General features: G+C 38.4%; 1 protein-coding gene across 6 annotated transcripts in view; it reads right to left on the bottom strand.

The window, feature by feature from the left end:
• Nucleotides 1-402: 402 nt before the first annotated feature.
• LOC134602632 (sodium- and chloride-dependent betaine transporter-like) overlaps nt 403-16406 on the bottom strand; it is a 128417-nt gene continuing 112413 nt past the window's right edge. For all 6 annotated transcript variants that reach the window (XM_063447709.1, XM_063447706.1, XM_063447708.1 and 3 more), the window contains exons 6-15: nt 10615-10747; nt 9533-9667; nt 9333-9436; nt 8704-8828; nt 8395-8507; nt 8153-8290; nt 7026-7128; nt 6844-6944; nt 5388-5558; nt 403-4617 (exon numbers count right to left, since the gene is read on the bottom strand). In XM_063447709.1, the coding sequence (XP_063303779.1) occupies nt 4474-4617; nt 5388-5558; nt 6844-6944; nt 7026-7128; nt 8153-8290; nt 8395-8507; nt 8704-8828; nt 9333-9436; nt 9533-9667; nt 10615-10747 (1267 nt within the window). In that variant the 3' untranslated portion in view covers nt 403-4473. The remainder of the gene's footprint in view (nt 4618-5387; nt 5559-6843; nt 6945-7025; nt 7129-8152; nt 8291-8394; nt 8508-8703; nt 8829-9332; nt 9437-9532; nt 9668-10614; nt 10748-16406) is intronic.

Below are 16406 nucleotides of genomic sequence, written 5' to 3'. Positions count from 1 at the left end.
CTTACACTTGTTGAGAAACAAAATAAAACTAGTTATTCCATTAAGAAGAAAAGCCTAATTGTTGTGTCTTCCAAGTTATTATTGGATCACAGTAGATTTAGTAAAGCTACACTCTGATCACAACCATGTTCTAATAAGGCATATACAGGGCATTTTATTCAGATTTAATTACTTTCCCATGATCCTCTGATGCTATGAAATAATGTAATTAACCGTTCTTCTTTTGTCAGCTTTGATTTGTTTTGAACTAAGCCCAACGTGCAGAAATCTATGTATCTAATGCTGGTAAATATTTAGGAAATTAGTGGAATGTGTGCACTTTCATTACATCAGTCAATTTCCTGTATATGTTATGGAAAGCAAGGTTCTGCATCGACTGAAGTAAATGTAAAAGATGAATTAGTTAGAACAAGAGTAAAGTATTTTATTTACATAAAACTAATCTACTAACACATTTGTTGTAGTTTAAACATACGATATTACGAGTTTTGATGGTGGTAGTGAAATGTAATACATGGAGCAGCAGATACAAAATCTGAGTTCCTGGAATAGATGGACACAAGGTAGGAAAGAGGGACAGAAGGATTTCGCTTTCAAAAGCAGATTGTTGGTAGATGTATTAGACTCCAGTTCTTGAGTAACATACAAGGTATATACTTTTGAAGGTCACTATCTGAAATTTACTTTTAATTGAATGAAGCCACAATGTTCCTGAAATCAGGGACTTCAAGTGGATCTGTCACTTCCCATGTTTTTTTTTTAACATTATGTTTACTTATCCCTATATTCATGAATATGTATTTGTAAGGTGTGAAAAATAAAATGAAATGTAGAAATCCGCACCTGTCGATGGTTGTTATAAGCTCTGTCCTTTGCGTCTGGAAGTTCACACAAAGAAAGCATACAGAGAAGAGGAGAAATGAAATGATGTTTCTATCTCTCATCTTGTGCAATGTTTGCCCTGACTTTGCCTTGTCTGAACTGGATTATACATTTTTTTTGCTAAATCTTCAATATAAATGTAAAAGAAAGCAGAACACCTTATGTTAAAGCAAGTTTACACAAGTTACAGGTGATTTCACATGGTTATTCACTAAAGTGAGAATTCAAAGTGAATTTAAAATTAAGGTCAAAATAACTGAGCTGGACAAATTCTCTCAGTCCACTATGTTTTTTTGCTCAGCTGCTCTGGCCTTCAATTTGAAACACACTTTGAATTCTCACTTTGCTGAATAACCTTGCCAATGTTTTCTTCAATGGTGTACATTCCTGAGAGGTGACATCTCCCATTTATTTTAGTGGGAACAGTCAGCAGCTTAATTTTATAGAGAGCTACAGGGTTCGACTTACCTACAGGGTCCACTGACATCATTATATACTCAGTAGAGTTTTTACCATGATCATCGTCAGAAATGTCAGAAAATCACAAAACATACAATCATGCAACCTTCAATAGTCCCTATATCCTACCATCTTTTTTTAGCCACTATATATTTTAGTTCCCAATTCTCCATTTCAAGTTTCTTTAAACGTTTGTTTTCCTTTCTTTCTCCCCATGACCATTCCATTACTTTATATTCAACCAACCAGTTTTTTTTTTTTATGTTTTCACTTATTTCTGTCTTCTGAGTGTCCGAGAACTCTCCCAGCTCAGCTTTTGACTTCTCCCTATGCCTCTTTGCACTCTTGATCCCCTATCCCCTTGTAAGTTTCTATTCTCCATTAATCTAGTTTTAGATTTCTACACCATGTTTCCTCTTGTGTCCTCCATGAAGACAAATTGTATCTTTACTTCATACTTTCTTTATTAGCTGCCTGTTTCTTCTGATATTGATGTATCACCAGCAAAGATAAAGCTGGTGAGCTTGATGTAGGTTGCTGCATTTCAATGGGTATGACATAGCATTATAAATAGAGGTCCTCTATGAGTCCCTCACCCAAGTGCCTTCACTACAATTTCTCGGTTAATGGGCAGATTCTCATTGTCATAAACCCCACATTCTAGAACTGACACCATTATACGACTTTATACCACTGGAGCCTGCCAGCTGGTTTTATCCTTACTAGTTGTTGGAATAACTGTTTGAATACACAGAACTCAGTAAAGGATATCATAGACTGGAAGTGGTAGGGTTTTATGAAGATAATAGTTTGAAGAATCTTAGGGTTAGTTAGCTCCTTTAGAAAGTCTACATGCATGTTAATTATTGCCAGTCGATAAAGAAGGTTAATCAGAATCTACTGGTGTTACCTGTGTGTGTCAAACATACTCCTGAGCAACATTACTCTATCTTGTGGTTAGACTTCCTGAGATCTGAAATGAGCCAGAATGCCCTCCTAATTACATTATATAGACCGTGAATATACCATCTTCTATATCTTAGTAAATCTTGTGCTACATATCTGTGTGATATTATATCTCACCACATGTTGTTAATATAATTATCACAATATATTTTTACTGGTTTTGGACATATTTTAATATATAAAACTATATACTATTGTACACTTATGAATTTAAATATCATCTATGTCTAAAAGGTTTCATGCCCCTTTATAGGTTATCAAAAGTTCTTTGTTTTAATATATTGCTCCATCAGTTTTTCTACACTGCAATTTTGTACTATATCAATATGTATGTTATATGTCTTATGTTATCATTAGAGTAGGAAATCTCTACCTACCTACTGCTGAAGACTGGTATAGCATCATTATTGCCCCAATCAATGTAAGATGCAGCCTAATTCTGTTTGACATGGTGTGGATTATTTACCAAATAAAATCCTTAATATTAAGTATTTGCTTGCTTGCTTGCCAGAGAGTAAATACAAATGGTAAGCATTTTCCGATGGGCAACCTGACCACTAATACTTTCCAGAGATTCCAGATTGCTTTGTGTGTTACAATATGTATTTGTCAGTGACTGTATGTCAGCATATTGATTATGTTTTATCATATCACTGTAATACAGTTTACTTGGCAATGTGTACATGCTTGGTCACCATGTTTCTTTGTCGTGTAACATGCCTGTGTCACTGAGATGTAGACTTGTATGTGTGTTAGTATATTTCTTTATGTACTATTATCTCTCTGATACACTGTGTTTCTGTGTAGCCAGATTGCTCTTATAATATGTGTCTGTGTGCCACATTGTCCTTTTATGTGTATTATAAATCTGTATGTCATACATGTGTTATTTATGCATGTCATGTTTTATATGTGTTATATTTTCATATCATAGGTTTTATATATCTGTATGCTACATGTTTTATATCTTATTATATATCTACATCACTGTGTATCTGTGTGTCATCACAATGTTCTCTGTGTACGTGATTACGTGGCAATTTTATTCCAGTGCCAAAAGTTGCTAAACATTCCTCCAGTTTCAGTGCATTCGGAGAGTGATCTTAACGTCCCAATTTATAGTGGGATTTTTAATTTCACACTGCCCTGTGAAATTACTAAAACAATCTATATTAATTTTAGTAGGCCTGTGTCATGCTTTGTAGGTTACTTTGCATTGATATGACAGATCATCAGCATTCAGCAGCCTTTTATTAGTTCTACTCTGCCCCCTAGAGGTAGAATAAAGAAACTGCAGTTAATACAAAGTGATGGCATGAAGGGTTTGTATCAACGTTTCAGCTAGTTCCTGATTGTGAACCCGGCATTTGATGCAGCCTCTGTTAATACTCTACATACCTTGTTGCAAGCAAGAATATGTTACAATCTGCCTGGCAAACCACTATGTGATGGGAAGGATCTCATGGTATTAGCATCAGTAGACAGGCAGTCACAGTACGGAAGCTGTTAAAACACTGTCCTATTGAAAGTGTAAAAGGAATTGTAAAAATGTAGTCGTATCAGATATCCATCAGCTACTTCAATAAAATATGCTAGAGATTCACAACAGAAAGTACAAAATGTTATAGAGCGATATGCCTTATGATAGGAGACCTCTGACCTTAAAACGGCTTTGGACCAGAGTGCCCGTAATGCTTTGCCATCCAAATATATGAACAGTTGTGAGCTGAAAGGAGCTCATAGCTAACTGCTAAGAAGTACATCTCCCAGCAACACACCAACATTTGGCACGCTAAGAGACGAAACAGATATTGATATTGAAGATATTACCTCTCCATTAATAAGTGTCAGGAGGTTTCATTAAATGTTTCACTTCCACATGGAATAAAAGCTTCTACAGTGTGTTGAGATCCATCACACATTGTTTAACATTTCATGATTATATGGGATTGGATGAAGAGTAAATATCTCCTGGTCAATGTAGACAATGTAGCCTGTTTGTGTATGTAAAGCACAATGGAGGGTGTAATACTAGGTAGAAAAACATTGATAATGATTGACTTGTTATACACAAGGTTATGGGAACTATGACCCAGAGGTGCAGAGAGATCTGACAGATTAAGAGGGTCCCAGGGACCCCTGACTGTTTTAGCTCAGGAGGTTTCATCAGAAGCGAGTTTCTTTGTCTGAAATGAGTCCATCCTTGACTTCTGCAAGTGATACATCTCCTTTCCTGGATTCAGTGTGTTCTAGGAGGTACTTCTTGGGTTGTGGGAGGTCAGCATGAGGGGTGACGAGCTGCTTAATTCTCTGTCAGGAGAAATACATATATGTGTTTGTCATTCAACACACAAAACCACAGTTTAAAGTAAATATGTTTGAAGCAGGGATCTTATAGATAGACAAGACGAATGATGTTGAATAAAAGAAAAGCATATTTGATCATTTGTAGTTGTAACACACTGACAGGGTTATTCACTAAAATTAGATTTCAACGTGAATTTCAAATGTAAGGTCAAAATAGCTGAACTGGAAAAAAAAACTTTCACTCAGATACTTTGAATTTGAAATTCACATTGAATTCTCCCTTTAGTAAATTACCCTGTAAGGGTTATGCACCAAACACTGGATTTTGTCTGGATAGACTCTAGTGAAAATGACTGAATTCCGACAGGAATGGCAATTCTCATATTTACTAAAGCCAATTAGCACCAATATCCTGGATGCATTTAGAATCCGGATTAAAAGCAGTGCTTTCACATCCAAATCCTGTACAAAGTATAGAATATTCACATAGCAACTTACTAAAATTCAGGACTGATTGCATCCAGCAGGATACACATTCACACATTATGGATCATTGATTTTTTGCAAGAACCAGCGGCCAGTGGGTAAATAGTTAAATAAGCCTTAGCAGAGCGTGTGTTTTATTTATTTATTTTTTTGTGGCAACTAGCCTTAGACTTCTGTCTGCTCAACTGTTAAGTTGCTGCTTACTTGATGGATGTTGCACATCAGTACTGCTCAACACGAGAGAGAATTCTGGATTCAGAATTAAACCTTGAACACTCTATATTTACCTGCATGAAGGGACCTTTGGTGACCAGGATGATGTAGATGGCATACAGCGGGATACAAATCATTGAGGAAAGAGCCATAAGCCAGCCAATGGCATATCCCCAGGGAGGGTACTTATAGCGGTTATTGTACATCAGGGGAGTGTATTTGATCAATGAGAACAGGAATGTGCCCTAGGAAAGAGAGATATATTGGAGTTCAAAGATGAACTGCTTTGGTTTTAGTATAGTTCTAGAAAACGAAACCTTCATTTCACCAGGAGTTGTTGGATTACAGACTCATACATTTCCACAAGCGAAGCCACTCAACCCAGTAAATATTAACTGCTGTAATCTGTTTAGTAAATAATTATGAATAGTGTCCTTGCCATTGTAATTTATGGTGCTTTTTATGGAAATCTTGGGTACATAAAGCCATATAAATGTCAACAGAATATTACAGAAGTCTTGGGTGCATAATATCATATAAATGTCAACATATCTCATTTGGGGGTGTTTTGAGATAATTTACCCAAAATGTTAAGGAAATCATAACAGATATAAATTGAGCATGATTACATTGATTATGATAAATTGCTATTGCTATTAAAGCCTTGTCTGAGCATTCTAACAAGTCAATTGTGATTCCAGTAATATCATAATGTATCCTTAGCTATCTCCTAGTATAAATGTGCCACATACAGTAGTGATTATAAACAACCAAAGTATAACTTTATAGTAAATAACACTGGACAATACTTTCCACACAAATCAATCAATGACATACATATGTTAATTTATTGATCAGTGGACAAAGGGTTTAATAAAAAAAAATCTGTTGCATTAATGTCTAACACAGCTCTCTTTAAACAATATTGGATGTCCTCTTCATTCCAAACAGCCTGTGAAATCAAAATTAAATAGAAAGCGTAGAGAAGAATAGCTACCATGGTGTAACATATTTTCAGTCTTAACAATTATAAAATCAGTACTCACAAGCTATTAAAAGCATCAAAATATTAGCATATGGTCCTTCCTAGGTGTAAGAAAATAATTGTAAAACAGCAAAGCCTTTATGTACTACACTATTCATTCACTGTTCATCTTTTTCCTCCTTAAGATGGCTTGGTGTGCACTCCAAGTCATCCAGTCCCTGTACTCTCTTTCTCTCTCTTAAAAGATGTATCTTGGCTGGTGATGTAATTGTGAAGAATGATATTCTACCCAATGGTTTAACTCACTGAGTTAAATGTTTTTTTTTTTTTTTCAATGTTCCTACAGGAACATCTATGACAGTCAGCTCATATGATTGTGTTATTACTTAGGGGATTTAAAAATGAGCTGTAGCAATTGCACTGCCCTAAATTCTTAATTAGGCTTTGAATATAGGTAGAGTGGAGGCTGGCTTTTTGAAAAACATTTATCAGCAGTGAGGTCTGATACTATGTCTGTGGATATCCTTACATACATCTGGACTTACCATGCATACTGCAGGGGTAATTACCAGCCAGCAAATCTTAACCAGGGGCCAGGGTCGATAGCCTATCATATCCTCCACGTTGTCATAGAACCGGTCAGCGCCTGGAAGTAAGTATTTCTGTTTTAGGTTTCACTATCATTTCTGATTAATGTAGTTATTACAATAAATTCAGTGGAACTTACCATATATCCAGCCCACGCAGACCACCTCAAAGATAGCAACAAGCAGCAGGCAGGTCCCACTCGCTGCATAATAATCAAATAACTGGAAGACATACATCCCACCCTGCAGAAAAGAAAAAATAAGAAATATGAAAAAAATTTAAAGTTCTGGATCATGTAATGGAATTTGGCTTCAATATTCAGTATACTCAGGCCTGAGGTCTAAGGCAGGCATGAGCTAACTAGCAAAGAGGGGATCTGGCTGATTTTTCTAATGTCAAGCGGCCCACATATGTACACAGAAGAATTGCAGCCTGTTCTTTGGCCTAAAACCTTTTTGGTCCAGTTCATAGTACAAAAATTGGTTTGTATGGTATTGGCCAGACAGGCTTGATCTTGTGTGCATGCCATACTCATTTTGACCGACTGTTTTACTAGGCCATTTGCTGGGCATTCCGAACATGCTCTCAATCTCTAGTAGGGGAGTGTTTGAAATATTGAATGTCATTTAAAAAAAAAGATAGAACAAATTGAATGAAAGCTGTCAACAGCACTTGAAAATATAGCAGCAGCAAGACATTCAAAGGTGTCTTTTCTTCAAATTCTGTTTTTTCTTAAAAAAAATTACATGAATTAAATGCATTCAAAATGTATAAATCCCCCCTGAATTGTCCCTTTAAATAGTAACTGATATTTTCTGAAGTAAATCTAATGCTTTTTTCCCCCACAGTTGGAGATACCCCAAATTAACCCCCCTTCCAAAAATAAATAAATAAATATATAAATAAAGGATTCAAGTAGGGTTAATGAACAACAACTGTCGATAAATATAAATATGTCGATAAATAATAACACCGCATATAAATATAAATATGTAGATAAATAATAACACTGCTATATTTTGTGTTAATAATTAGTGCTTTATATTAATTATTTCTTTTAATACTTGAGGCATAAATACAAATGTAGAAGTGTTTTTTATAATTAGTTGAACATTCTAAAAATTTGGTTATAGCCATGTCACTCTAACTCTCATTGTGAAACTCACCCATCTAGTGATGATATCAGGTTTGATTTGGAGCTCATATTCAATAGCCTACTTGACAATGTAATGTGACAGCTTTTCCTATCTTATATTGCTATCTTACCTCAGTCAATAGGATCAGGCCCAGAAGGTAGCAGATGACAGCAATCCCCAGGATCAGAAATTCTCTGCGGAACTTCTTTCTGAATACCTCAGGATACATGTCTACAATAGCTGTAACCAGGCTTTCCACACACACAAACTGGAAAGACAGACATGGAGAATAAAATCAATCACTTTAATCCTCTGTATTCCATCTTGAGAAACACAAGCTAGCTGATCAGGGGACTAACCGTCCTTCAATACCTGACTGTCCAGACCCAAGAAGATAAGCATGAGAAAGAAGAGGCAGGCCCAAAGAGGGGATACAGGCATCATTGTCACTGCTTTTGGATAGGCAATAAAGGCTAGGCCTGGACCTGCATAGGACAAGTGAAGAAAAGCCTTGTGAACATTGATAGGGCTGGACACATGAAGAACAGAATTTAGGACAGACTAGAACACATCCTTTAGATATCAAAGGGGTTTTGAAGTCCCACTGAACCCGAGAAGAGGTCCAAGCTGAACATATATGAACAAAAGAGCTAGTAATGACCTGTTGTATATATCACATACCTGACTCCGCAACATCAGCTATATTGACTCCTTGCTCCCGAGCCATGAAGCCCAACACAGAGAAGATGGCAAATCCAGCCACAAAACTGGTGAGACTGTTCAAGAAGCAGAGTGCAATGCAGTCTCTATTGAGGGGAAAAAGAGAGACAGAGTTACACAAATAACCGAATACATAACAGTATAGCGTTTACAGTATTTGATATATGCTATGTTATTAATACACCTATATTATAACTATGGCCCCTATTTAATATTTTGGATCAGCTTTTCAAAGGAACACAATATATTAGAAACAATTTCCAAATTATTTATCTCCTGAAGTCACTTTTAAAGTGTATGGGGATTTTTTGGAAAAAAACGCACTTGAAAAGTGTTTCTGACAGATTGTGATCATTTTGAAATTCTGACAGATTGTGAAAATCGTATCCAAAATATTAAATTGAAGCCTATTTTCATTGCCAATGCTCTACCTGAATGGGAGAACCAAAGCTAACATGATGAGGAGAGGAAGAACAAGGTTGATTTCCATCTTTATAAACAGGACAGAAATCCTAGTGAGGGAATCTTAGTAAACATCTAAAAGCAAAGTGTATTAACGTTATCTATCTGAACTAACAGTAACCCCTTACCTGTAGCAGTTGTTGTTATATTTGTTGTAACTGCCCAGTGCGGTCAGACAGCCTTGGCAGATTGCATATGAGAAAAATATCTGGGTCCCAGCATCCATCCACACCTGCAAACAATCTCATAAGCACATTTACCATTAAGACACAGTGTGATCATAGAGAGGGAATTAGAAATTGGAGTATAATCGCCATATGTCACTCACCTGAGGATCTTTGAGTCGGCTGATGTCTGGTTGCAGATAAAACACAATCCCATCATATGCCCCAGGAAGTGTGACCCCACGAATAAGCAGGATAATAAGCATCACGTACGGAAAGGTAGCCGTAAAATATACAACCTGGTGCATAGAAAAGAAAGGATGCAGTTACACAGGATGATGAAAGTGAATAGTGGATTACTTATTATTTATAGTATCATGAAAGAAGGTCCTTCAGTGGCTTCCATTGTCCCCCATCAATCTAGAACCTACTATTTTACATCACTTAGTAAAGGGGCTCGGGTAAATACACGTTGTGCATTTAAACACAAATAATGACCTCTTTCTTCATGTCAGTAAATGTATAGGCCACAGGAAAAAACGATATTTGTTATATCACCATGAAGCATCATCATTTTTTAATCTGAGGATTAGTAGAGGCTTGAAGTATAGAGTGCTAATATACTCCTACATGATAGTTCTCAGTCTTGTGGTATTCATCAAGGTGAAACAGAGCCAAATATGCCCGCTTCAGATAGAACACTTTCCACGGGTATACAACATCAGCGATCACTGTGAATTCAACGCTAAACGCATAATGCTTCACCACTCTGGTCTCAGTGATTGGATGTTCTTAGTATAACTGTTCCTAGTATAACTGTTTCTAGTATAACTCCAGATCATTCTTCCGGCCCATGATGCGAACATGATATTGCTCTTGTTTCCCTGCTATCATGTCCTTTCCTTCACCAGCTTTGTAACATTCTTAACTGCCCATCTGTTGCTGATCCTAAGCATGGGGCATGGTATTGTACCCTTACATGCATTTCAGCCTCAACAGCTACTTTTACCAGTCTTAAGCCACAAGCGTAACCCTGGTAAAAGTAGCACAAGGATGGTTTCTCTGCAAAAAAGACAAAGTTGTCTATTCCCTGTTTTCTGATATCCTCTAGCTACTTCTGCCCTCAAATACTTTTAAATAAAAGAGGATTTTTCAATCTCCAACACAAGAATAATTAGAATTCTGCTCTTTTTTCCATGTGCATACTAGATTGGATAACCATAGGATGGGGCTGCTCTAAACTCACCTTCCCAGTAGACTTGACTCCTTTCCAGATACAGAAGTAACAGATGATCCAGGCCAACAGCAAACACAATGCCAAGTCCCAACGAACCGTGCCAATATGCTCAATCCCATCAGATAGCCCCAGAGCTCGGTTTCTAATTACAAAGATATATTGTCAGAGAGTACATTCATGATGATAAAGAGCTATTCCCTAAGGTTGTTTGTCATTCACTTTTCCAATTATTCATGCATCATCCATCTAATGATTCTATCACACCAAGTCCAGCATTTACTAAATGTGTTTCTCTAACTTGTTCTCACCTCTGGTATATAATTTACAAACTGTTATAAGCAAGCTTTTGAATTCCGGTAAGGGGAGAAGGAAAGAATAAAAAAAGGAAAGTTAAGAAGATAAATGAAGGAAATGTTTGTAGGAGTGAATTTGTGGTTTATAAGGCAATCATCACGCTCTGGAAATTACATTATAGAATTAAACAATGAAAATCACCTATAATGCGTGTTAAGGGGTTTTTTCTTTTGTCATGTGATACTTCTTCTCTTTTAAATGTGTATTAAAATTGAGCAATTAACATCACAACCCAGTACAGTCTTGGCATAACTTTAGAGGAGGAGAAGAACCTTCTTTCAGTTTCTCCACATTTCTCTCTATGCCGCATTGCGGACTTCCAAGAGCAAATACTTCTTTTTGGGTTTCAGATAATGTTATTGAGGATTAGGCAAGGCCTTATAGCAACATATAGCAGCAAGGTGTTAAATAGGATAGTATAAAACATGAAAGGAAGGAAGCAAAAAAAATCATGCTGGGAAAAGAAATAGCAAAAAATAGGACATTATTAACCATACTCTGCCAAAGCAATTAAGTAGCCTGGTAATAGTTAAAAATTCTAGAATAATCAAAGAGGCCCAAATAACAGGTCTTAAATAGAGAAACTGAAATAGAAACAAAGGAAGATTGGAAAAAGAAGAAATAATGGAGAGAATGGTTCTTGGAGGGGCCTGCTTACCAGCCTTTTGCCCCAGGACTATGGCCCATGCATTAGACCTTGGTTCAGGACTGTGGAGAGGCTTTGTTCGTGCCATTTCCCTAATATGGTTTGGTATATGGGGCTTACCGTATGGATTGTACTTATTCTGTTCGGTTAACGAACAGTTGGACCGCTCGTAAGTGCAGTGTGCAGCTCATTACCCCTATTAACACTTCTAAACCGCAACTTAATGGGGGATTGGCTGGGTGGTCGCCGTTCGTATGGGCAAACACGTACATCTTTAGCTGCGAACACATACAGCGGTGTTTGGTCGTCGAGTGCATGGAACTATAATTGGACACTCGACGGCGTGAACACCGCAGGGACTTCCATCTCTTCGTACATTCGGCTGGATTCATATGAGAAGAGCGGCGTTCGGTCGGAATGCTTCACCTTCTGACGTGATTGTGGTGTCTGCGGAGCGCTTGGAGCCCTCTGTAAGTGCTAGGAGCATCCTTCAACGGAGGTACCCAGTCGGGGTGCTAGGTGATCCTTTACAAACACACACTACATTCATTATATACACACTGCATTCACTATACACACACTACATGAACACACACACTCTGCATTCATTATACACACACTACATAAGTATGCTGCATTCACTATACACACACTACACAAACACACTGCATTCACTATACACACACTACACAAACACACTGCATTTACTATACACACACTACACACTGCATTGACAATACACACACTACACAAACACAAACACTCTGCATTCATTATACACACTACACAAACATACTGCATTCACTATACACACACACTACACAAAACACTGCATTCACTATACACACACACTACACAAACACACACTCTGCATTCATTATACACACACTACACAAGTATACTGCATTCACTATACACACACTACACACTGCATTCACTATACACACACTACACGAACACACACACTCTGCATTCATTATACACGCACTACACAAGCATACTGCATTCACTATACACACACTACACAAACACACTGCATTCACTATACACACACTACACACTGCATTGACAATGCACACACTACACAAACACAGACACTCTGCATTCTTAATTGTACACACTACACAAAGATACTGCATTCACTATACACACACTTCACAAACACACTGCATTCACTATACACACACTACACACTGCATTGACAATACACACACTACACAAACACAGACACTCTGCATTCATTATGCACACACTACACAAACACACTGCATTCACTATACACAAACACACACACTGCATTTACTATATACAAACTAGACAAACACACACTGCATTCACTATACACACACTTCACAAACATACACACTGCATCCACTACACAAACATACACACACACTGCATTCACTAATCAAATACTCTCACTGCATCCACTACACACACATATATTCTTGAAAACATAGAAAATTGGGACTGGCATGTATGTATGTATGTATGTATTTTGTGCATTTACCTTAATAAAAAAAAAAGATTTGCAAAAAAATAAATAAATAATAAACATGTTCAGTTAACAGTAGATTTGTGTAGAAATAGTTTATTTTTTCAAAATAGTAAATGCACAGAATATCGGTATCGGTAAGTTATCGGCTATCAGCCTGAAGGTTCACAGATTATCGGCATCGGCTCGAAAAAAAATCAATATCAGTCGATACTTTTATGTAAGCTATCGATATCTCCCAGGATCAGTGGTATTGGGAGGCAACAGAATACATACAATATTTACTGTAATATCACAATTTTAATAGCATAAATGTGTCCCATTCACAATTTATCAGAATGCTTCTAGCTTCCAGCTTTTAAGGAGACTTTTAAGAGATGCACTCACAGGTGGGAAATTGGATGAATACAGATATTTTCTTTACATAGCCAGCTTGATCCCTAGTTATTTCATAGTATAATCAGAGATTTTAAGTCCAAAGTATTTTGGCAACAACATGAATACATCACTATTTACCCACGCATTCAAACCAATACATTACATGAACATGAACAGTTGGGCTTATATTCTAAGAAACTTGCAAAATGACGAAAGTACCACACACAAATTAGGGAGTGACACCAGGGCCGGTCTTAGGCCATTAGGCGCCCTGTGCGAAAAGTCTGCATGGCGAACCCCCCCCTCCAAGTTGCCTGGATACAGTCACACACACAGGTACAGGCAGACAGTCACACACACAAACAGTTACAGGCAGACAGTCACACATGCTCATGAAATCCTTCACCCGGGTACCTGCTTTATGTCCCCTGCACTCCTGTCACCTGGCTAAGTGCAAGCAGGGCCACCATCAGGGCATGACAACCATAACGGTTGTCATGGGCCCGGCGGTCCTAGGGGGCCCGGACTGCTCAGGGCGTCCAGGGCCCCACATTAGCTATGTGCATACATATATAGCGATTAACGCTATATATGTGTGAAATGCGGGCCCCCCGCTACCTGTATTCTGCAGGGGGCCCAGCACACTTGAAAAATACTGCCCAGATGCTCTGCTCTCTTGAAGTCTCGTGAGTGACGCGATCGTCAGAGAGTTGCCATGGCAACGCTCCGCACGGCTCACGAGACTTCTACAAAGCAGAGTAGCTGGGCAGTATTTTTCAAGTGTGCTGGGCCCCCTGCAGAATACAGGTAGCGGGGGCTGCACCATGCCTCAGGAGGACCTTTGGCTCGAGGGCTCCAGTCACTGTGATCTCCCCCTCCATGGCCACAGGTGAGATACAGGGAGGGGGGAATAAAACATTACTATTAATGGATGGAAAAAAAACTGTAGGCTTTCCCCCCCACATTTTGCAGCCCCATACATTTACACACATTATTCACTAACATTTACACACACTATTCACTAACATTTACACACATTATTCACTAACATTTACACACACTATTCACTAACATTTACACAAACTATACACTAACATTTACACACACTATTCACTAAGATTTACACAAACTATACACTAACATTTACACACACTATTCACTGACATTTACACACAATATTCACTGACATTTACACAAATTATACACTGACATTTACACACACTATACACTAACATTTACACACACTATACACTAACATTTACACACACTATTCACTAACATTTATACAAACTATGCACTAACATATACACACACTATTCACAAAAATTTACACACACTACATCCTTACACAAACATACACTCTGCAGTCACTACACACACTACATCCTTACACAAACACACACTCTGGAGTCACTACACAAATACACACTATTCAGTCACTACACACACGACATCCACTACACAAACACACACTCTGCAGTCACTACACACACTACTTCCTAACACAAACACACACTCTGCAATACCTACACAAACACACACACACACACACTTTGCAGTCACTGCACACACTACATTCACTACTCAAACACACAGTCTGCAGTCACTATACACACATTAAATACTTACACAAACACACACTATGCAGTCACTATACACACACTACACCGACTACACAAAGACACACTCTGCATCCACACACTGTATTCACTAAACACGACATCCACTACACACACTCTGCATTCACTACACACACACTACAGCCACTACACACACACACTCTGCATTCACTATACACATCACATTTAATACACACAAACACTACATCCACTACACAAACATACACACTCTGCATTCACTATAAATACACCCTACATCCACTACACAAACACACACTCTGCATTCACTATAAACACACACTACATCCACTACACAAACACATACTCTGCATCTAATATACACATCATACATTACACAAATGTACACACCCAGAATCAGTACAGACACTGCATCCCTGTGGGCAGACTCGGGGGGGGGGGGAGGGGGGGTGCCAGGGAGCAGCACTTTGGGCGGACTCGGGTGCAGGCACCGGGGAGGGGGGAGGTGCGGGGGAGCAGCATTTTGGGCGGACTCAGGTGCAGGCACCGGGGAGCCCAGACCTTGAGCTGTGTCAGGGGCCCCAAAATTTATGATGGCAGCCCTGTGTGCAAGCATTAACTATCGGCCGCATGGAGCCCCTTGCTCCATGGCGCTCTGTGCGGCCGCACAGCTCGCACACCCCTAAGGCCGGCCCTGAGTGACACAAATTAAGAGTGAAGTTGATTATGGTCAAAAGTATATCATCTGCGTTTAGACTAATTTTAAAATCTGGCAGTCCTAATCTCAGCCCAATTATATTCATGTCTTTTGTTATAAACTGCACTAGTGATTTAATGACAATTGCAAAGAGAAGTGGAGACAGAGGACAACCCTGCTGGATCCCACTGAAATGGGAAAAGCTATTTTTTGTTTTAATGGCAGAAAAGGCAGTTAGATGTAAATAAAGTAGTGTGGATAGAGTGGTTTAAATAAAGTAGTGTGGGTTACTAAGTTTAATATTATTTTTGAGACCTAACAAACATTTGTTAAATATAGACAATATCAGTGGTGGGATTCAGTTTGCTGTACTTAAAAGGGCAGACAAATCCATCAATAGAGCCCCTCCACTCAGTATGCCCAGAGAGGATGAGAGAGCCCAACACCTTGGTGCGCAGCTCTTCCAGGTGCAGAGCTGCAGACCATGTGGTAGCTCAGCCAATGAGAGCATTGCCGGAAGTTACCACAGCAACACTCTGACACTTCAAATGCCAGAGCTCACAAAATTACTACTATATGGTCTGCAGATCCGCATCCGGTGGAGCTGCAGACCAGATGGTTAGCCCACCGAAC

Source organism: Pelobates fuscus, chromosome 3 (assembly GCF_036172605.1).
Source record: "Pelobates fuscus isolate aPelFus1 chromosome 3, aPelFus1.pri, whole genome shotgun sequence".
Taxonomy (NCBI): Eukaryota; Metazoa; Chordata; class Amphibia; order Anura; family Pelobatidae; genus Pelobates; species Pelobates fuscus.
Note: the sequence above shows the minus strand (reverse complement) of the source record. Positions and strands in the feature narration are given on the sequence as shown.